The sequence below is a fragment of the Gobius niger genome (genome assembly GCF_951799975.1).
Source record: "Gobius niger genome assembly, chromosome: 12".
NCBI lineage: Eukaryota > Metazoa > Chordata > Actinopteri > Gobiiformes > Gobiidae > Gobius > Gobius niger.
The window spans coordinates 26,484,429-26,507,265 of record NC_136863.1 but is presented as its reverse complement, the minus strand read 5'-3'; the positions used below and the strand labels follow the sequence as shown (position 1 = coordinate 26,507,265).

General features: G+C 45.4%; 1 protein-coding gene across 1 annotated transcript in view; it reads right to left on the bottom strand.

Annotated features, from left to right (window-relative positions):
* Nucleotides 1-1,506: 1,506 nt before the first annotated feature.
* dnah10 (dynein axonemal heavy chain 10) overlaps nucleotides 1,507-22,837 on the bottom strand; it is an 81,694-nt gene continuing 60,363 nt past the window's right edge. The window contains exons 57-75 of the mRNA XM_079567784.1: nucleotides 22,445-22,666; nucleotides 21,591-21,738; nucleotides 21,232-21,511; nucleotides 20,110-20,339; nucleotides 19,694-19,967; nucleotides 18,959-19,063; nucleotides 18,292-18,446; nucleotides 16,832-16,986; nucleotides 14,308-14,491; nucleotides 13,856-14,056; nucleotides 13,116-13,325; nucleotides 10,475-10,570; nucleotides 10,226-10,397; nucleotides 9,180-9,311; nucleotides 8,894-9,105; nucleotides 5,857-6,024; nucleotides 3,184-3,364; nucleotides 2,501-2,646; nucleotides 1,507-1,725 (exon numbers count right to left, since the gene is read on the bottom strand). Coding sequence (XP_079423910.1) covers nucleotides 1,579-1,725; nucleotides 2,501-2,646; nucleotides 3,184-3,364; nucleotides 5,857-6,024; nucleotides 8,894-9,105; nucleotides 9,180-9,311; nucleotides 10,226-10,397; nucleotides 10,475-10,570; nucleotides 13,116-13,325; nucleotides 13,856-14,056; nucleotides 14,308-14,491; nucleotides 16,832-16,986; nucleotides 18,292-18,446; nucleotides 18,959-19,063; nucleotides 19,694-19,967; nucleotides 20,110-20,339; nucleotides 21,232-21,511; nucleotides 21,591-21,738; nucleotides 22,445-22,666 — 3,418 coding nt within the window. The 3' untranslated portion in view covers nucleotides 1,507-1,578. The remainder of the gene's footprint in view (nucleotides 1,726-2,500; nucleotides 2,647-3,183; nucleotides 3,365-5,856; nucleotides 6,025-8,893; nucleotides 9,106-9,179; nucleotides 9,312-10,225; nucleotides 10,398-10,474; nucleotides 10,571-13,115; nucleotides 13,326-13,855; nucleotides 14,057-14,307; nucleotides 14,492-16,831; nucleotides 16,987-18,291; nucleotides 18,447-18,958; nucleotides 19,064-19,693; nucleotides 19,968-20,109; nucleotides 20,340-21,231; nucleotides 21,512-21,590; nucleotides 21,739-22,444; nucleotides 22,667-22,837) is intronic.

Sequence of the window (22,837 nt, the reverse complement as noted above, 5' to 3'; positions counted from 1 at the left end):
ATCGATCACAACTGTATATGACCTGCTACGACCACCACACAGACAAATACCTACCACACAACATGCTATTTTAAACCGGGTCAGTGAAGGAGATGTAATGGCCGCGCTGTTTTCCCCTGTCGCTTATTTAGGACACAGTCTCTGCTCTTCAAAATCTGGCCTGTTTTTAATACTCTGCACTTTTAACAAAGGTTCACTGGGAAGGCACGTGTCACTCACATGCAGCCCATGTCCCTCTGGAGTCAGGGCGCCCTCTGCTGGTGCTATGTTCACTCCTGTATATGGACAGGACCATGGACAGCTCCATGTTTCCCTGAAGCGCACCCACCCACGAAAACACACTTCTTCTCATCTATAATATTGTGGCACTCGTCATAAATGGAAGGTATTAGGTGGGAATTCACAATCCTTTTGGAAGAATAGAGGTTTTGCAGCCGTTTTTAATTATGTTTTTTTGTTTTTGTTTCATTTGACAAACCAAAATCTAGTGCACTGCTGTGCTCGGATCCATGGAGGGGCAAAAAGTCTGGAGCAGGGCCCAAAGACACATCCAGGACGGGACGGGAGGGCGCAGGGGGAGAGAGCTGACCGAGGTCCTGACGCTGAAGCACTTCCTCTGCAGGATGTCTGCAGCTTTAGAAATCTAGTACTTTCAGATAAATGCCATCATTGATCTGGTAAAGATGGGCCTCCTGATGCTGAGTCTTAACCTCAGAGACAACGTATCCAGCCGATTCAGCTTAAGCAGGTGGCATACACAGTTAGGCTTAGGCTTTATGAGAGCACTCTGTCGTCAGTGCCAGTGGAGGTCTGGAAGGCTTAAGGCTCATGCTGTGTTCCAGGAGATCCACAAGAAACTACAGGTCAGAGTCACACCCTCCCACACCCAGCTCTCCAACTGGGACCATTTTCTTTCTGACCAATATGCAGTTGTATGTAGATTTGCAATTTACACACCCAAGAAAAACTGCTGACTAATGCAGGAATTCCATGCATTTCAGAACTTGATTTCAGTTTCACCCAATAAGACCCCAAGGAACAAGTGTTTACTTTCAAAAGAAAGGAACTGAGCTGAACTGAACTATTAAGGCCCTGTGCCAGACTTTTTCGGATTACAAACCAAAGAGAGCAGCAAACTAGTTGAAATGCATTTTTAACGTCCCAAATCTTCACAGGGCTGTGATTACAAGCAGTGTTTCACTACTTTTAGGGAGAAGCACTGCCACAGTAACGTTAACAATGGCAACGAGCTGCTAATTCACCATCGATAGAAAGGATTTAGAATTAGATGCACTTTTCCCACAAATTTCTACTTTTACAATACAATGAAGGATTCCACTTCTAGAAAAAAGGGTACAAGACCTTTAAATTATACAAATAAAATAATCACTGCAAGTGGTTTGAATAAAATGCTTTATAAATGAAACAGTTGAAGGTGTGTGGAGGGTGGACAGTGTGTTCAACTCTTGAGAAGGAAACATTATAAAAACAATTTGCAGAGAAATATGAAAAAAGCTGCAATTTATTCAGCATAAATGTCTGTTCATTAAGCTGCCTGGCCCTTTTGCAGGCATGTGTTCAGTCCGTGTTGAGGCACAGGCAGACCCCCTGCAGCACCCAGTGGGAGAGGTGCACCGCTGTGTTCAGGTCAGCCTCGAACACCAGCCCCACCCCCATGGCGTTCCTGCGCAGGGACGTGGTGTAGACGGGCGTCCGCAGCGTGTTCTGTCCATAAACCAACCAGAGAAAAGATGTATTAAAAAAGGATCAAACTTTTTTTGTTGCAATTTTTGGTCTCCATCCACACCCTGAACACCCTGCACTTACACCCTGAAGGTGTAAATGCGTTGTCTCCAGCTCAGGTGGAACAGGAAAACTACTAAACACTTAGAAAGTGCTTAGAAAGTGTTACAGAAGGTATACAGTTTGTTCTAAATGATATACATGATTCATAGGCATCAGTGGAGCGATAAAAAACTGTCTGCAAGCAAAGTCTGTGAACAGAAAGCAAGAGCGGCTGGCCAGCACCAGGCTAAAGCAGGAACACATTTACATCACAATTTATATTACAGCACAGTAATAACATGGGAAGAGCAATAACATAGATAATGCAGCAAAATGCTTTATCCCAAATATCCCAGCTATTTCCATCCTGTTAGCATGTTATTGTTGTACAGCTTGGAAGTAAGTGCTTTATTTGTCATTGTACAATTGGACAACTATCTGTGTTCAAGTGTTGGGTTAGTCTTGATCTGCGGCAACAGCATTTATTGTTTTTATTGACCTTTATTTAACCAGGAAAGTCCCACTGAGATTGGCCCCAGGGGGGAACCTATTGTACATATTTTTTGTGGTAGGGGAAACCAGAGTACCCGGAGGAAACCTTCGCAGACACGGGAAGAACATGCAAACTCCACACGGAAAGGCCGTGAAGGCTGTGAAGCTCTAACCGCTGCGCCACCGTGTCGCCCAAATGTGCTCCATGTGGGTGTGGGTGTACCTGCAGCCTGAGGCGCCGCGTCTCGATGGGGATGATGCGCAGCACGGGAAGCTCCACCACCAGGACTTTGGGTTTGCTCCGGACCAGACAGCCCTGCTCCATGTCCCAGTCAGCGCCCTCCAGATACAGGCCTGTGAGGAAGCAACCTGCCACACAGCAGAGGACCAGGGTCAGGGCCAGAGAACAAGGTCAGGAAGACAATGCTCATTTATGCTTTCATTTATTCTATTTGTTTATTTGGTCAGGACGGTGCAGGGGCAACTAGCACCCTAAGATGATGCCGGGCAGAGATGGAGTTATTACTAAGGAATGCAATTATTATGAAATCATCAGGATTTACGTCTTAATCAAATGCTCATTGGACTTAACTTGGCAGTCAAACCAAGGCACCGTCAGTAAGTGCGTAAGGGCTTTATTTGTCATTGTACAAGTGTAGAGCACACCGACAGAAGAGGGGCTTCAACAAACAGGTAAAAGGGCTTTACCCCGTACCCTGTGTGGACAATGCTTTACCCTGTGCCCTGTGTGGACAATGCTTTACCCTGTACCCCTGTGTGGACAATGCTTTACCCTGTACCCTGTGTGGACAATGCTTTACCCCGTACCCTGTGTGGACAATGCTTTACCCCGTACCCTGTGTGGACAATGTTTTACCCTGTACCCCTGTGTGGACAATGCTTTACCCTGCGCAGGGCGGCTGGACACCTCCTCCTCGCTGCGGTACTTGGTCACTTGTGTGTACAGAGTGGACAGGTCCAGGGGCCAGCCATTCTTCCTGCAGGCCATCTGCACCAGAGCTGTGAGGTAGGACTCCGGGATGTGGAGCCCGGACAGCCACATGACCTTAGGCTCGCCCTCCTCCACCTGACACACACACACTCAGTATGGTCAGAGACTCTCCACACACACAGTCAGTATGGTCAGAGACTCTCCACACACACTCAGTGTGGTCAGAGACTCTCCACACAAAGTCAGTATGGTCAGAGACTCTCCACACACACTCACTATGGTCAGAGACTCTCCACACAAAGTCAGTATGGTCAGAGACTCTCCGCACACACTCAGTATGGTCAGAGACTCTCCACACAAAGTCAGTATGGTCAGAGACTCTCCGCACACACTCAGTGTGGTCAGAGACTCTCCACACACACTCAGTATGGTCAGAGACTCTCCACACACAGACAGTATGGTCAGAGACTCTCCACACATACTCAGTATGGTCAGAGACTCTCCGCACACACTCAGTATGGTCAGAGACTCTCCACACAAAGTCAGTATGGTCAGAGACTCTCCGCACACACTCAGTGTGGTCAGAGACTCTCCACACACACTCAGTATGGTCAGAGACTCTCCACACACACTCAGTATGGTCAGAGACTCTCCACACACAGTCAGTATGGTCAGAGACTCTCCACACACAGTCAGTATGGTCAGAGACTCTCCACACACAGACAGTATGGTCAGAGACTCTCCACACAAAGTCAGTATGGTCAGAGACTCTCCACACAAAGTCAGTATGGTCAGAGACTCTCCACACAAAGTCAGTATGGTCAGAGACTCTCCGCACACACTCAGTGTGGTCAGAGACTCTCCACACACACTCAGTGTGGTCAGAGACTCTCCACACAAAGTCAGTATGGTCAGAGACTCTCCACACACACTCAGTGTGGTCAGAGACTCTTCACACACACTCAGTATGGTCAGAGACTCTCCACACACACATAGTCAGTATGGTCAGAGACTCTCCACACACACTCAGTATGGTCAGAGACTCTCCACACAAAGTCAGTATGGTCAGAGACTCTCCACACACACTCAGTATGGTCAGAGACTCTCCACACACACTCAGTATGGTCAGAGACTCTCCACACAAAGTCAGTATGGTCAGAGACTCTCCGCACACACTCAGTATGGTCAGAGACTCTCCACACACATAGTCAGTATGGTCAGAGACTCTCCACACAAAGTCAGTATGGTCAGAGACTCTCCACACACAGACAGTATGGTCAGAGACTCTCCACACACATAGTCAGTATGGTCAGAGACTTTCCACACAGTCAGTATGGTCAGAGACTCTCCACACACAGTCAGTATGGTCAGAGACTCTCCACACACATAGTCAGTATGGTCAGAGACTCTCCACACAAAGTCAGTATGGTCAGAGACTCTCCACACACAGACAGTATGGTCAGAGACTCTCCACACACATAGTCAGTATGGTCAGAGACTTTCCACACAGTCAGTATGGTCAGAGACTCTCCACACACAGTCAGTATGGTCAGAGACTCTCCACACACATAGTCAGTATGGTCAGAGACTCTCCACACACACAGTCAGTATGGTCAGAGACTCTCCACACACAGACAGTATGGTCAGAGACTCTCCACACACATAGTCAGTATGGTCAGAGACTCTCCACACACATAGTCAGTATGGTCAGAGACTCTCCACACACATAGTCAGTATGGTCAGAGACTCTCCACACACATAGTCAGTATGGTCAGAGACTCTCCACACACATAGTCAGTATGGTCAGAGACTCTCCACACACATAGTCAGTATGGTCAGAGACTCTCCACACACACAGTCAGTATGGTCAGAGACTCTCCACAAACAGACAGTATGGTCAGAGACTCTCCACAAACAGACAGTGTGGTCAGAGACTCTCCACACACATAGTCAGTATGGTCAGAGACTTGACTAAACAAGACTTCTGGCAATAATTCCATGAAGTGGAACAATAAGGACTGAAGAATTGGATTGTTTTCACTCTTGTGACATTTTGTTATTAGTAACTATGAAATAATGAAAGTAAAATAAAAATAAAAGACCCTGTGTCAGATTTGTTTGTTTACACACAATGGTAGATTAAGCCTCAAACTCACTCCTAACTATCCTGCTGTTTTTTAAGGATTTTAAATAAAATTTCCCCTTCAAATAAAGGCAATTAAAAATGTTCATAGAGGCCAAACTTTCCAAACACATTTCCTCTCAGTTCTTCAGAGGGGGTTTATCAGCACGTGTCACAACTTTCAGGAAGCAGAAAGGAGCTTTACTGTCATAGAAATGTTTTGTTTTTAACAAATGCCGGCTTTACAAAATGCAGGGCAAAAACTAATTCCACTAGCAGAAAAAGTCCCATTGGAAAACACAATAGCACAAACTTCTACATTTTATGGGAAGACATCCAATATATTCAAATATTGATAAAATCTTTTAATAATTCTGTTACCAATGTCCTGGAAGAGAAGATAATGTATTCTTTAATAACATGCATGAATGGAACAAAGCTTAAATATGCTTTTCCTGAACTCTATCGTGGCAGAATGTGTGAAGACGTGTGTGGCTGTACTCACCCAGTGCTTGTACTGCTCATAGCGTCTGTTGAAGTGGCCCATCCAGTTGCCCAGTGATTTGAGGGTGTCCGGGGCCAGTTTCTTCCACACTGCAGGGATCTGTCCGTTGAACAGAGCTCGAGCGATCTCGTCCAGCTCACTGCTCATGCCCACCTCCCCCGCCAAAGCCTGCAAGCAGCGCACGGACACTAGAGGTAAAGCACTGCCCGGAGTCGCAGTGACTAACAGGCTCACGGTGGTTTACTGCAGACATTACAACCTTCTGTATCCGTCAGACCTGATGACCAGTGCAGGACACCACACTCTGAAACTGGGACAAACCCTGGAGGCGCTGCACCATTTCAGAGGATCACTGAAGGCAGTACTCCGGTTTCCCCGACCTCCAAAAACATACTGGTCAGGTCGGCCCACTATGGCTTTGTGCTCAGGACTGACCCAACACCTGTCCTACGCAATTTCTTTATGCCACTGTTAGGGGTGGGCCGAGATACAAATCCCACGAGACGAGACGATACGAGATTTTGACATAATTTGCAATTGTCCATCCATCCATCCATTTTCTTCCGCTTTATCCGGGGCCGGGTCGCGGGGGCAGCAGTCTCAGCAGAGATGCCCAAACTTCCCGATCCACATTTGCAATTGTAAATAATATTTTGTTTTGTTTGTATGGAACCAGTGCATTTTATTGTTTGTAACAAAATCAACAAACTAATAAGGATGTGAATTAATAAGATTTTACCAGTATCCTGTACACCGCATTCCAAATTATTATGCAAATTGTATTTCAGTGTCAAAAAAAAAAAAAAAAAATAGTTTTTCAATGAAACTCATGGATGGTTTTGTGTCTCAGGGCTCTTTGAATCACTGAAATCAATCTCAGAGACCTGGGTTAATTAGTTGTCAGGTTAAGCCCAGTTAAGGGAAAAACTACTGACGTTCCACATTTTTAGCAGACCAACATTTTCAAGCAATATGGGAAAGAAAAATGTTAATGTTAACTGTTAATGAAAAGCGTGAAATAGTTGAATGCCTTGGTCTAGGTAGGAAAACCTTCCATATTTCATGAAAGATGAAGCGTAATCATCGTACTGATAAGAGATTTGTGGATGATTCAGAGCACACACAGGTTTGTGCAGATAAAGGCACAATGAGGATGGTTTCAACCTGACAAATACATCAGATTAAGAGAACAGCTGCTACAAAGCAGCAGACAGGTATTTGAAGCTGCCGGTGCCTCTGGAGTCTCCCGAACATCAAGGTGTAGGACCCTCCAGAGGCTGCAGCTGTGTATAAACCTTCTATCTGGCCTCCCCTAAACTGTTAATTGAAGCTGATGAACAGAAACGGCTGCAGTGGCTCAGAAATACATGAAGACTCATTTTCAAACAGTCTCGTTCACTGATGAGTGCTGTGTAACCCTGGATGGTCAGATGGATGGAGTAGTGTATAGTTGGTGAATGGTCACCATTTCCCAACAAGGCTGTAACGTCAGTAAGGAGGGGGCGGAGTAATGTTTTAGGCCAGAATCATGGTGAGAGAGCTGGTCGGCCCCTTTAGGATCCCTGAAGGGTACAAAAAGAAGAGCCGTGCTTTCCCGAACAAGATCAACGCACCATGTCCTGCTGCAAAGAATACCTCTGCATCATTGGCTGCTATGGGCATAAAACGAGAGAAACTCATGATGTGGACCCCCTCCTTCCCTGACCTCAACCCTGTTGAGAACCTTTGGAGCCTCAACAAGAAAAACATCTATGAGGGTGGGAGGCAGTTTTCATCCAAACAGCAGCTCTGGGAGGCTATTCTGACATCCTGCAAAGAAATCCAAGCAGAAACTGTCCAAAAACTCACAAGTTTAATGGATTTAAGAATTTTGAAGCTGCTATCACACAAGGGCTCCTATGGTAAAATATAACTTGACCTGTTCAGATTTTTTTGATTGAAATAGCTTTTGATTTCAGAAAATATGACCTCCTAATGCAACAAATTCGACAAATTACCATTTTCAGTTAATTACAAGCTTTAAAATGTATTGAAACGATGAGTTGCATAATAATTTGGAATAGTAGATTTTGAGTTTTTTACTAGATTTATAAAAAGAAAAAATACTATCACTTATCTCTGGGAGGTTTTTTCAACCACATTTAAATGATCCTCTACCAGTTAAAGACTTGAAAATGATGCTGAATCTCATTTGAGTTGACAGTTTAGAAAATCAGAGAAAAATGTCATTTGCATAATAATTTGTGTGCATACAGTTGAATATTAGTCAAGGCTAATAAAGCTGTGTACTCCTCCCGCAGGACCCCCCCCCCCCCCCTCCCTGTGCTGCAGTCTGGTAGCGGGAAAAGTAGGAAATAGGGCTGAACTACGGGACACTTCCTCCATATGATATCTCAAGCAGAAGATCTAAACGCTACGCTGTTAGAGCCCTGGGTTTGTCTCCGTTTCAGAGCGTGGCGTCCAGCACTGGTCAGCTCCTCCACTTCCTCCTTCCTCTTCCTCCTGCGCAGCTTCCTTTCTCCTGCTCCCGCTGTTCCTTCTATTATTAACCGGCGGCATTTAACAATTTTAACTTCTACAGACGTAGCTCCCTACCACTGGAGACTGAACGAATTATGAATACAGTGTAGCTTATTGACAAACTTACAATACAAGTACAATACAAATGTAAGCCATTGCTGTCATGTAGTATAAAGAAAATTATACTGTGATGGTCTGTACTGTGATGTAATCTTTTAGTGTAACCTGTAGTATACTGCATAACTGTATACTACTGTAATAGCATACACTACTCTAAATGAGCTGTGGGTATGAATATGATTTTACAATATAAAATAGAAAAATCTTGATAGCAAAATGTTACTTTTTTGTTTGATATTGTCTATTCTAATGAATAGTTTTACAGTGGGGGTCCAGGATTGTGTTAATGGTCTATTTCCTGCTCCGTGTACACTCTCTTTTACTTCCCCACACTGCCCCTTGACACCTGCATGACCCCAGAGTGGCCCTGAATGACCCCTGTCCCTGAGTGTCTCACCCTCTTGAGCTCGGCCAACGAGCGCTGCATGCGGACCACCAGCCTGTTGAAGCGCTCCAGCTCCTGCAGCAGCACCACTGAGGTGGGGGACACCTCTGCACCCATATTCTTCCTGATCACGTCCAGGTCAAAGAGCGAGGGCAGCTTCCTCTGGATGTCCTGGGCCACCAGGCTGATGTGCTCGTCCTTACTGACGCTGCCAGAAGACTCCCCTGTATGAAGACACCTATATGAACCAGGTTATTACGGATAGACGATCACTGGTGGGGGGCTCGCAGCCTCTTACCTGTCTGAGGCTGCAGGTCGATCAGGTTGGCCCACATGTCCTTGGCCGCCTGAGTGTAGTATCCAATCTCTGCGTTGGCATGGAGCCCCATCACCTCAGGGGTGTTTGCTAAAGGCAATTTTTCAATCTCCTCTGTCACACAAAACAATACGACCACTTAGCTCCACAAATCTGCAGCGATGATAAAATAAGTCATGTAGAAGGTTGGAAATGATGGACAGAATTCATAAAAAAAAATGAAAATACTGTAACTCCAGGGAACAAAGTCTTAACATATTTAAAAGAGACAATACGGACATTTCACTGACAAAGAACTTTGTATATTAAAGAGGGAGGGGGTGGAGCAAAGGTTTATATTAGACTTGATTGTGAGACCAGTGTCTGTGAGAGAGTGGGATTCAAACTCACAACCTTTAGATAACAGGCGATACAGGTCTTCAAACTAAGTGCTCCATCATCTGAGCGCCTACAGCCCCCCAAACCGGGAGTCTTTAATCTGAGCCAATGAAAAGTCTCTCCTGCCATGAGGATGCAGTAACAAACCAAAGCAAACTAGTTTCAGTTTGTAACTGCGGGGTGGCCCGCAGTCACAGGGAGGGCATCCCATTGACGGTCAATGGGGCATCCAGTGTCATTAGGTGTGTTTACGTGGTAAGACCGTATGTAGCAATGTGAATCACTGCATTCAGCAATTATCTTTAAATACTCATTTCAAGCCGTCAGCCTGCTCAGTGCACGCTGTATTTCTCATTGCTGCTTGTGGCAGCATTATTAAAGGTAACTGACAAAGAAAGAGTTCCATATTCCAAGGACAGAGCTGGGACCTGCTCATGGCCCTTATGTACAGTATAGTTGCACGGCGACAGCTCTGGGATTGTTTACCTCTTCTTATTGCACATCCAGTGCCCATATCCAATATGGAAGCCACATAATACACATCGAATGAAATGAGAAGCACAGAAATGAGAAACCAGGGAAAAGCAGGGAGGTGGCTGCAAGCCCATAAATGTAATGCATTGTTTATATTTTATCAGCACAGCACCTACCCAGGTATGCGTTCTTCGGTCCGTCTTGGGGGATCTTATAGTCCACATCACTGTTGCAGAAGAAGTGGAAGCGCCTAAAGGTGTAGAACAGGAAGTCTCCCAGATACTCATCCATGTAGACTGTGAGGATCCTGCGATCAAAGCTGTCTATGGCACGGCCTCCGTACATCACCTGCATAAGTACACAAACGTTTGTACAACAGTCTCACAAACTGTTGTTGTCAAGCAAACTGGACAAAAGCTCACAACCTCTCCGATGAGATACTTGAGGCTGCCCCAGGGAATGTTGCTGTCCCCCTGTGTGTGGGCTTTGGTCAGGTATGTGTTGAGAACCTCCATGCACACCTGTGGACACAGTCACAGTTATCAGGAAATACAACCTGTGACATCAAAAACTACAATGTCCAATAGTTGTCCTTGCTATCACTTGGAGGGGGCGAACCATGGTGAAACTCAAAAGATAATAGAACACAACGTTTTATTTTTTTATTTTAAAGGAAGAACTAATCTACAAGCTCTCTATAGAGTTCGGTATGGAATGTTATAAATGCTCCACTGTGTGTGTGGAGCATAGACAACTGCTCCTCACTCCTCCTTGTTTACCACAATGACGAAGCATGTTCCTAAAAAGGGCATAAGGGCGGGCTCTTCACTGTAGACTCGGCTCCAATGCTAACAGTCCGGACCTCATCAGTACAAGATTTCTAAATAATTTCTTACGAAAACAGCCTGGTTTCTTTAATTGTAACTAACCCAGCGTTATCACAGGAGGAATATCTAGCTGTAGAAAGTTTAGGAAAACTAAAAACCAGGCTTTGAAGTTGTTTTTAAGGTGTCTAAAGTGCAATGCATTCCAATGGGAGACGAGTGGCTGTATGAAGGTACTACAGCAATGGTGGAGCAATGGCGGCCCCTACTGTCGTCGTCACAAAGCACAGCAGCCAGTGGCCATTGGTGTGGAGCTGTTTCCTCAATAATGACCCTTGACAGAGGGGACTATCTGATAAACAGTTGGCTCTTTTTTCAGTTCAAAACAGTGCTTTTTTTAAATTTATTTAGCACCCTGTGAGGAGGATACAATGACAAGGGGGGAGCGAAGAACAAAACATTATAATAAACATTGTTGTTTTTTAACAATATACAGTATTTACAAATTCTCCTTGGTAGGAGTTGTGAGTTGTGAAAGATGATAAGGTTGGGGGAGAAAAGAAAAAGAGGGGGGGGGGGGGGGGGGGATGAGGTCTTATTTTGTTGAATTTGTGTGCGAGTGTATGTGTTTATGGGTGCTGTATGAGAGTGAAAGGTATGTGTGTCCATTGTTAGAGATTGTTAGCATTGCAGATAATAAATAAACAAATACACCAATAATAATAATAAAGAAAAAAATCTCTTCTTTCTTTTTCTTTTTTTTATTCATTCATTTCTATCCCTTTTTTCCCCTCCCTTCATCTTTTTCCATTTTTCTTCTTTTCTTTCCACTTTCCTCTTTTATTTGCTATCTTCCTTTTTTACAAAACAGTGCTTTAACTGGGCCAGTACGCACTGGTACTAGCTCTTGAGTGCATCGTCATCTCTCCGTGTGCCAAGAACTCGCTTTTAGCGTACCGGCATGCTCATGTGCATATCTATTACAAACCTTTAGCTGCTCCGCCTCTTTTCAGAGCACCCTTCACAATGAAAGTCCTACTACGTCCCCACCAAAAGCAGAGACTACACTACCCACACACCTTTGTGTATTTTTACATATGAAATGCACATGCGTTGCTGTAAACAACTCAACAAGGTGCTCCTCCACACAAACAAGTGGACTCTGGAGAGGGTGTGGGGAACTGCTGCTCGTTTAAAATCAATCAATCAATCTTTATTTATAGAGTGCTTTTCATACACAGGTGCATCGCAAAGTGCTTGACATTTAAAAAGACATTAAAAACATTATCGCCTGTCAAACCCTCCCAATATATACAGTTATCACAATACACACGCACACACCTACCCTTTACTCTACACTCACACTCACACACAGAATCAAAATCAAGTACATGAGGCTGGGTACAGATGACCAGGGTCAGGAAACCCCATCAGAGGAGCCATCCTCCCCGGGAGCAGCAGACCAGCTGCGGCGACACAAGGGTCCCCATAGGAGGCGTGGCAGAACACCACACCTCCACTTGGGCACCCACAGGACAGCACCCACACAGCCACAGCCAGTCACCGCTCCCGAGGCAGAGGGCTCCTTCAGAGGAAACACTGGAGATTCTAAAAATATAAGAAGCAGTATAAAAACATTGATAAAAGTTTAAAAGCAAAGTGAAAATCAGTAAGAAACTAAAAATGAATATCAAAATATCAATAAATATCAGTAAATGTCAAGTTATCAAAATGAATGAATAGATAAACAAATAAATGGGACTAAAATAAATAAATAAATATCAGCTAAAAGCTAAGCTAAGAAGGTGGGTCTTGAGCCTGCTCTTAAAAACATGAACGTTCTCTGCAGCCCTGAGCTCCTCCGGCAGGTCGTTCCAGAAATGCTATGACCACTTGACTTCAGAGTAAAAGAACAAGGTCAGAATCAGAGGACTCGCTGGCTGACACCCCACCAAGCAAGAATGATATTACTGCAGGTCAGACGCAAACAGATGCAAGCAGCACTTGTGCGATGAGAAGAGAGTGACACCACTCCTACCGATGACAGCGAGCAGGAGCGCTCAGAATGTTGGTCCCACAAATCACAAGTGACTGATAAGCAGAAATCAAAAGTTGGGTCGTAGTGTGTGTAGTCATCCCATCTATGCGAGGTGTCCAAGCTGAAGTTACTAGGCTTTGAAACTTGAAAAGTATTACACCTGGCGGCGTGAAGTTTGTGAACCAGCCCACCCCCGATACTCACAAAGAAGTCGGACTGGTTGAAGTCGTAGGGAACGTTCCAGCCGATCTTGCCGTACTTGCGGCGCTCCTGCACCACGGCGTGGAAGAAGGCCAGCACGTACACCAGGCTGCGGAAGGCGGGGTGCGGGCAGGCTGACATGGATTCATGAGAGATGGTTGAGTACGTGGACCTCATGTTGAGCTTCAGGCCGTTCGGAGGCTCAGTCACCACCTGAACACAGGAAGCAGAGAGATGGAGGTTGAAGCCAGTGTTTACCAAGCTGAGGTACCAGGACCCCAATAACTTCAGGCTCTAAAGGACATCACACTTTTAGTTTTCTGGCAGACTATTAGCACATTTAAGCACACAAATAAGGTTAAAACCGTGCCCTTTCAATAGAAAATGAAGCAGATTCCAGTAGAAGTTCAAAACCGGCAACTGAAGCAAGTATTAGGTGATGCTAGTATTAGGTGAAAGAGTCGTTCCTTTTCAGCTTTGAACTGACTGTTTCATGGGTGTACCCAAACATTACGTACCTATCTATTGTGTACAAAAAGCTGGAGGTAGCCTTCACATCACATCATATTCCTATCATCTCCTGCTTTAATCACATTTGCGTTTGCCATGGCGTTTGTTTTATTCTCCTGGTTTATTTTAATTCACAAACTGAATTCACCACGACACACATCCGAGTTTCAGAGTGTAAGTCTGGCACCACGGGCGCGCACCAGCAGGTAAAGTGGGGCACGCTCTCCGTTTACCTTGAGGGACTTCTGCAGGATGCCGATGGGGAAGTCCTGGATGGGGTTGGTGGTGATCCACAGGCGGAAGCTGGGGTGTGGTTTGGTGATCTGCTCCAGCGTCTTCTCCAAGTCCTTCAGCCACTTGACCAGCAGGTGACAGTTCTGCAGCATCAGCCACTGCCCACGAGACGCCGCCTTCTCCAGGAGCTGCAGCGCCAACTACAGGACACACAGCAACAACAACAAACAAATCAAATGCAGGTCATTCCCTGTCTGAACAGACCACGGACACTTTAACAAACACTTTAAATGCCAAGATTCATGTGTCCACAAAGTAGTTGAAGTTACTAGGTAGCACTGTAGTTGTCAGTAGTAGTAGTTTAGTAGTTGAAAACAAAACAGGACTTGCGTCACAAAGGCTTTTCGTGGCCCTGCCCTGCGATAGAAACAGAAAAAGGCATTAGGCGTACTTTCTCCTGTCCCTGTCCCATGGCCAGGAAGCTGAACTGGTTGCCCCCGAAGCCGGAGTGCTCGGCGAGCTTCATGAGGTCGCTGGCGGGGTCGGAGCCCGGGCTCAGGATGAACACGATGGGGGAGAAGGGGCTGCTCTGTTCGTAGATGGCTTTAAAGTTGATCACCGGGGGCTGCACGTACCTGAGGACACATGCACTTTCAACAACACACACTGATACTGGCCCACAATCCACTGAATTGTTGTTTTCATTTATTCATTATGATGTTTTCAGGAATTTGCGGACGTTTTCTTTTTGATGAGGGAACATTGTAACACGGCAGAAAGCTCTAAGAAGTTTGTTTAGCAAAATCTAGTGGTTACTAGCTGAGACCCGGCCTTTGGCCGGGCCTCGCTAGTTTCCATTTCCATTTGATAGTCTGAGATTATGAGTTATTACAAAGAATTGTCCAACCCGTCACACAGTGCAGCTGTAGACCAGTGGTTCCCAACCCATTCCAAGAACTATGGCCACTACAAATGTTTAAAATAATTAATGCAAAAAATAATTTCAAACAAACTGCAATTTGAGTGTTTGATGCACCCGTACTCCTTTCTTATAAACTACAACCACAATATGCTCGCTAAAAGGGAATAGAAATCAAGAGACAGTGGAATAAGCATGGATCAATATTAGGGGTTCAGCTCTAACGGTTTGGTTCACGGTGCAAGACCCGTGGTTTGGTCCATCACGGTAGTGTACAATGTAAAAAAAAAATAAGTTGGTTTTGAACTGAAATAGCCTAATGATCGTTGTTAGACAGTATTTATGACCTTACAATAAAATTGGCAATGCATTCAAAGCAGCTTTAGAATCAAATGTACCTCTGGGCTCACAATACGTGAAAGCAAATGACACACATCGCCCTGTGTGCGCGCGCACACACACACACGCACGCACACACGCACGCGCACACCGCCCTGTTGTGATGCACACGCGCACACATACACGCACCGACGCACACACAAACGCGCGCACGCGCACACACACACATCGCCCTGTGTGGATGCGCGCACACGCACAGCAGTCAGATCTCGTGCATTCGCGTTGTTGTGACGGCGGGTTGTCCTCGGACAGCAGCACCGCGGTCCATATGGACCCGTGGTCAATGCCCTCGGGCGGCGGGACCGCAACGTGGGGGCCGGCACCACGCACAAACTCACTACTGTCGCCAGGCTTCCTGATGTTCCCAAACGGTCTCCCATCCCAGTCCTAACCAGGCCCTTCCCTGCTTAGCTTCAAAGTCGGTATGGGAAATAAACATGGCGGCGCCCAGGCGGCGGCCATTAAGATAGCGTTTTCTATAATAGATTGGCTGGGATTACTTAAATTGTTGTTGACTTGTTTATCCTTAGCCACTGTGTAAAGGCCCAGGCGAGTGCGAGGAGGCAGAGCAGATGCACAAGTCCTTCAGTCTGAGGCGCTGGGCATATACGCCAAGATATAATAAGTGAAATATATTTAACTGATCAGAATCTCACGTTTTGCGCACAAGTTGCGAAGTTAAGGAATAGTTGCGAAGGAAATTGCGGATTATTGGAATAGTTGCGGGAAAGTTGCGGGCTTTTGGAAAAGGTACAACTCCGCACTGATTTTGAGGTGTGTGGAAAAATTCCCTGGAGCAGAAGATATATACCGATTATTTATGTTAGAAAAATAGGTGAGATTAAAGGATAAATGCTTAACAGAATCATGGAACATGAATTTTGCAACAGACATGTGTTCAAACTCATGCGTAAAAGTCTCAAAGGAGGACAATTTATTCAGTCTCACATCTGCTCCTCAAGGCTCATACAGTATTTCATTGACACAAATGCAAATTGGAGCTTATTATATGCATTTCTTCAATGAAACACTATTTGTGTGTCTTTGAAGCCTGCTCTGCTCGTGCCCGGTCTGTGTCTCTTACCTCCTTCTCTCTCTCCTCTGAGTATTTATCAATGTGCTCTCAGCTTAGATGTGAGTGCATCATGTTGGACCATATATTCATATATATATTCAATCCATTCAAATGACGGACAGCCTTCAAAAAATTCCATCAAAGCTAAAAAATATTCCGTAAATGACAGAGAGTTGTGGGTTAATGCAACCTCCGATCTAGAGCTAGCTAAGTTCTTCTTATGTTATGTATCTTAGTATTGATCAAATATTAGCCTTATTGTGAAGGTAGCTGCTTGCTTTTTTAGCTCGTTGTCGGCTTTGAAAGGGGACAAAAAGGTCCCTCTCCACTCGTTTCTATGGGAGATATCAACAGTTGTTATGAGGTATGAATGTTTTGAGGCGGGGTTTAGTGAAAGGTCAATTGTCCTGGCAGTTTTAATTACCTACAGTAGTTGGAACCAATCAGAAATGTCAAGAAACAAGTCACCTCGTCATGTTTTGAATCATTCTGAAGTGTCTACAGCTTGCAGTGGTCTTGTTTTGTTTGAAAGCTCCAGCTATAGCCCATAATGATGGTGATCATGGCCAAAGCAGGTCTTACTTCTCTCCCATGGTCACAGTGATGTAGTCGGTCACAGCTCTGTAGACTCTGTCCACTCTGAAGGAGCGCAGCAGTAGAAGCTTCTGGAACACGCTCAGGCTCTCCTGGTATTTACCGGGAAGCGGGGCCTGCTCCGGGGCGTCCAGGTCGTACCACTGATAAAAGAAACCAATTAAAAACGCTCTATAGAGGCTGACGATAGGATGGAACTCTACACGGATCTCAAAGTGGCATGAACACAATATACACTCTGAGATCTAGCAACAACAAACTACTCCCTGAACGACTGAGACAGAGTGAACAAAGTACAAAGATTATACTATTACTACCTGTCTCCTCCTCTTCATCTGTTCCTTCTCTTACTTTGAGTGTTCTAGAATTGGTTTAATTGTAATTTAATCTAGGCCTGGTGGTACTAGGAGGATTCAATATATTATGAGGTGGCACCACTGTAGTAATTTCTTGTGGTGAAGTGAATTTCCCAATATTGTCCCAATAAAGGACCTTCATCAGGCTGACGAAGGTCCTTTGACTGAAACGTTGCAGCAGGAGTAAATGTCTGAAAGAGTGAGACGGTGTGCGGAAGCTTTTGTTCATTTTCATCAATTTCCCTGTCCCTTCTACGCACCTGTCGCCTCCTGGGTGTGCGGAGTCGTCCTTAGTCGACCTACAATACTGTTTTCTTGCCATTTATCTAAAAGATGATTGTGGTTAAACAATGTGTTATGTACTGTATCTATAGGACTAGTTTTGCAAAGAAAATGATCAGATTTGACTTTTGAAGCCTCTGTTGAAATGTGTAAAGTCTTTGGAGAGCCACCGGGAAAGGGCTTTAGATATATCGGTGGATATATCGGCTGGCCAATATTTCGAGCTCAGTCAGCGCTTTAAAAGCTAGCTTCTAGGCCTCAGGGGAGAGGAGCCCTACCGGAGAGTTAAAGGGACAGGCCACCGTTTTTCCATACTGAGCTATGTTCTTGCCTGAGCTTAGATGAGTTGATGCGTACCTGTCTGCTCTTTGCACGTGTGCTCAGTTGTCCAAAACGACCAATCGACCAAAGATGTTGCTAGCATTTGGCCTCTCCCAGTGTATTCCTATAGCTCCAAACGGGGGTGAAGTTGGAACCGACCACGCTCTTCCACGGGAATAAAGACCAGAAAGGTACATGTCAACTCGTCTAAGCTCAGGTAAGAACATCACAGTACTGAAGAACTGTGGCCTGTTCCTTTAAAGCTCCACTGCACACGCTCAAGCCATGCCTGGTAAACCTGAGGATCTCATACTTTTCACAACAGGTACAATGTTATGAAATATTTGACATCCTTTACCATTAGGCTTGAATCAACATCAAATCAGAACAAAATGACATCGAAGGGGTCTAAAATGGACCTAAATTGGACAAAATCATGTCTTAAGAGAAAAAATATCTTAACAACTAATAAATCAATCAAATCCTCACAGTCTTCCAGTCCTCAGAGCGGGCCTCCACGTCGTCTGGCAGAGAGCCGAACTGCTCTGGAAGGAGCTCTGACAGTTTAACCACGTCCTCCCAGCTCTGTTCTGTCAGCCAATCCCAGGGCTTTGTGCGCCTGCTCTTCTCCAGAGACAGGTTCCCTGCACAGAGAGCGAGGAACAACATAACGGTAAGACAGACCTCCACTGTAAGGAGCCACCATGGTCAGGTCCTCACGTGACTCACTTACACCCACTTGTCCCACCAAGGTTTTTATCACTCTACTCTCTAAAACCATTAAATACACTATCAAACAATGATTGCGTCAGTTTGCCATCTGTTTCCGAGAGAGATATACAGATATTAGGCAGATAGCATTCGACTTGTAAATGTAAAGTCGTAATATGAAGAGATTGATTGCTTATTTGATGAAGTTTGTCTATGCATGATGTTCGTGCTGCTGTAGCAACTCTGCACACCATCCATTTGTCAGGTGAAGGTCAGGCTTATAACATATGTTCAAGATATGTGCAACAAAGTAAAAACTGTATTTAGTGTCTCTTGCGGCGGTGAGTTTAAAGAGGACCTGAGTGTGGCGGTGCCTGACAGTGCAGCCCTGGTGAGAACACAGGGCAGTTGGAGCTCACACGTATGAGGAAGGAGAAGCTCAGACCTTTGATGAAGAAGTCCAGCTCCTCCTGCGGTGCGCGCCCCTCTGCCTGCTCCATCTTGATGGTCATGTTGAAGGAGAACAGCAGCTTGTCCTTCTCAAACAGACCTGTCACGCAAGAACCAGCCTCAACATAAGAGTCCTCTATGACGTCAGAAAGAGAAGCAGTCCAGGGTTTACCGTGGCACAACATTTGACATTTAATTCTCACAGAAATCCATTTCCAAAGGCTGTTACATTTTGGGCTCTTGCATCTGTTGCATGGTAGAGAGTGGGGAGCTGGTCTGTCGTTATGACCCGGCTCTTTTGTATCACGCGAGGACGGATATTTGGATATAGCCAAAGCATACACAAGATAGAAGCCGTCTCAAAGATTTATTGCCGTTGCAAAACCAGCTGCTGACATCTGAGAGAGAGAAGTCACAACCTCCTTTGACAGTTTCTTTTTATCCTAGCCTTGCACTCCTCTGCACAGAGAGGATGACTGCCTACCAATGAGTCAGTTGTTTGTGGCTGTGTGGTTGTAACTGTATTTCATGTTATGTGCAGAATGACTATGGTGATGACCATTGTCTATCAGCTATCTCTCACTGATATGGTCTTCATGCTCTGTGGTGTGCAAGCAAAGCATGAGATTTAGTTCAATCTGTGTACATTTCTTTGCAATCACACTTTTTCTATCTCCTCTGGTGTTCACAGAAACAGGAGCTCCTCACCTGAGCCGCCTGGGATCAGTACCTGTGCAGCCATAGTTGTAGACGTTGTAGGTAAGGGCGTTCATGATGTTCTTGAGCCTCTTGGCCAGCACATCCTCGGGTAGAGACTTGCGCAGAGAGAAGTCGAACACCTCCAGGTAGGAGGCCAGGGAGTACTGGTACATGCTGTTGACCAGAGCCATCTCTGTCAGCACAAAGAAGAGGATGGCCCCGCGCTTTGCTGCAGGTCTGTACCCATCCCTCAGCCTGTCGATGTCCTCTGACGTCTTCTGAGCCAGAGTCAGCTTCTCAGACACCTGCAGTCAATAGTATCATATAGCTTCAGGGCCATCAATAGATATCACATAATCATATGACAGTGTGAGAGGTTTGTTTTGGGTGTGATGGGTTTGAAGTAGATGTTTGGTGTGGATGGTAATTGTGCCTGCTCCTTCTGACCTCGCGGGCCTTGGACTTGGTCTCCTCCAGCGTGTGCACTAGCTCTGTGTTGTCCAGCATGTTGCCTGTGGAGGTGGCCAGCTCCCTCAGCAGGGAGTCTCCCAGGTTCTTCAGCAGCTTCTTATTGTCGCTGGTCTCCTGAATCAGGTACTCCCTTTGCTCCTCGAGCTCCTTCTTCTCAAACGCCATGATGACACTGAGCAGCTGGTCCTCCAGCCCTTTCAGAGTTACTGCACACACATTTCTACTGTCAATAATAAGGACAACTTTAAAGGAATAGGCCACCGTTTTTACATACTGAAATATGTTCTTACCTCACTTTAGTCGTGTTAATATATCCCCGTCTGGTCTTTGTCCGTGCGCTCTGCCAGGCAAACGGAGCACATTCGCAGCCTCTCCCACATGTCATATAGCTCCAAAAAAGCTCACGATAGAAGCTACCAAGCTCTTCCACGTGTTCCCTATTTAAATAAAGTTACGTGAAGTGTTTTCATGCGAAGTATATTTACACAGAAATGTTGCATGTCGATTTTATAAGCAAATAAAAAGGGGAACTATATTGTGAGGCGTAATGATACGAGGAGTAAAACGTCCGCGCAGTAACTCCTAAAGGTTATTGACGGAAGTGAGCGGGGGAAGTCTTTAGGAGTTACTACGCGGACGTTTTACTCCTCGTATCATTACGCCTCACAATATAGTACCCCTTTTTATTTGCTTATAAAATCGACATGCTACATTTCTGTGTAAATATACTTCGCATGAAAACACTTCACGTAACTTTATTTAAATAGGGAACACGTGGAAGAGCTTGGTAGCTTCTATCGTGAGCTTTTTTGGAGCTATATGACATGTGGGAGAGGCTGCATATGTGCTCCGTTTGTGTGACAGAGCGCACGGACAAAGACCAGACGGGGATATATTAACACGACTAAAGTGAGGTAAGAACATATTTCAGTATGTAAAAACGGTGGCCTATTCCTTTAAGAGTATAGTAAACTTGTTGAAACCTGTGTTACTATTAGAATGACACCATCACAAAGGGTAGGTGGCTTCTTAGTTATGGTCGAGATAACTATTAGACTACTACCATAGACGGACTCATCCCTCCAGGTTAAGACGTACCAGTGTAGTTGATGACCATGGCCTTGCCGAACACAGAGGGTGAGTACTTGGGGTTGGCCAACTTGGTGTTAAGGTAGAGTCTGAAGTTGGGGTCATAGTCCACCTCCTTGTCTCCCAGAGTGATGACCTGTCGGCCCTCTGCGCCCCTCACGTTCTTCTCAAGGACACTGTCGATCACCGGGTCAATGTACTCATCCACGTCTTGAAAGAGGAACGGGACGCCAAACTTAATGGCCATCTCTAAGTGCATCAGGAAGTCTGGGTCATTAAAAGATGAGATCTGAAAGAATAGACCGAGATCTGTTATGTTTGGGAGTGCTTATATGCACTGGTAATATTGGCTGGTGCCTTGTCAGGACCTTCAGTTTGTTCTTCTCCTCCTTCTTCTTGATCCAGTTGAGGGCCTGCTGCTGGGGGTCGATGCACATGGGGAAACGGCTCCCCCGTGTTGTGAGGATTCCATTCTGTACCGACAGTTCGTCCGGAGGCAGACCTTCAGAGCCCCACCTGCGACAGCACAATCAGCTCCACGTCACTGCAGTTTAGATCAACAAGTCACCTTGATTTCCATCTGGACAGATCAGATGTAATTCCTTATCTAAAGTACAATGTCACAAGGTCTGTAATGATTTCAAACCAGACTTTGACATTGCACAATGGGTTGACAGCTGAAAACAGTGTCTGGATTGTTCATAACTTGCGATACTTGATGACTAATACTCACGGCTATAGAAAATATACACTCAAGAAACGTAAATGCAACACTTCGGTTTATACTCTCATTTTTCATGGGGTGAACCAAAAGACAGAAAACCAGTCTCCTTCAGAGTTGGTCAGGCTGCTGATTGTGATCCACTCCTCCTTGATGCTGATCCAGAGCATCACAAACATGCTCAATGGGGGACATGTCATTCAAAAAGCCATCAATAAAATGCACCCATGTTCGATGCTCATGTCTGATCAACTCTATGATGAAGATGTGCTTCACTGTGTGAGGCAAATGGTGGTCACAATATTTGAGGAAAAAATGGTTAATTGTGTATAATGTTTAAATATTTGTTGAGTATATACTGAACAAGCTGCAGACTAATGTACAAATTAAGCATTAGCTAGCCCCAGTACTGTTAATTTAAATACACTACCTGAAGAGCGCTCCCGATGTCACCATGAAAATGTGACTTTAAGACCAAGCCTGGACTCCTTTGAAACTCACCGACTGATCTCCACCTCGTCGGTCAGCAGAAGCTCCACCTTGAATGGCTGGCTCAGCGGGATCCCTCGCTGCTCAACGTCCTCCACCCAGTTCTGATAAACCATCTGGTCCCTGAAGTCCCAGCTGAAGGCGCCTTCGTAGCTGAGGAAAGCAGCGGCGATGAGGCAGTCCCCCAGCAGACGCACACGCCTCTGCCGCAGCTGCTCCAGGTCCTGGGTCCACCTGAGGGCAGCAGAGGAAAGCCACGGGGCAAGCAGCACTGATGTGATTTTTTTTTTGTCTCTTTTGGCACAAACGCAAATGTGGGGAGGAAGTTGATTTTACATGATACAATGGAGCAGCTTCATTAGGTCATATTGAATTTTTAGGCGGCTAACGGGCTTATCCAAAAGT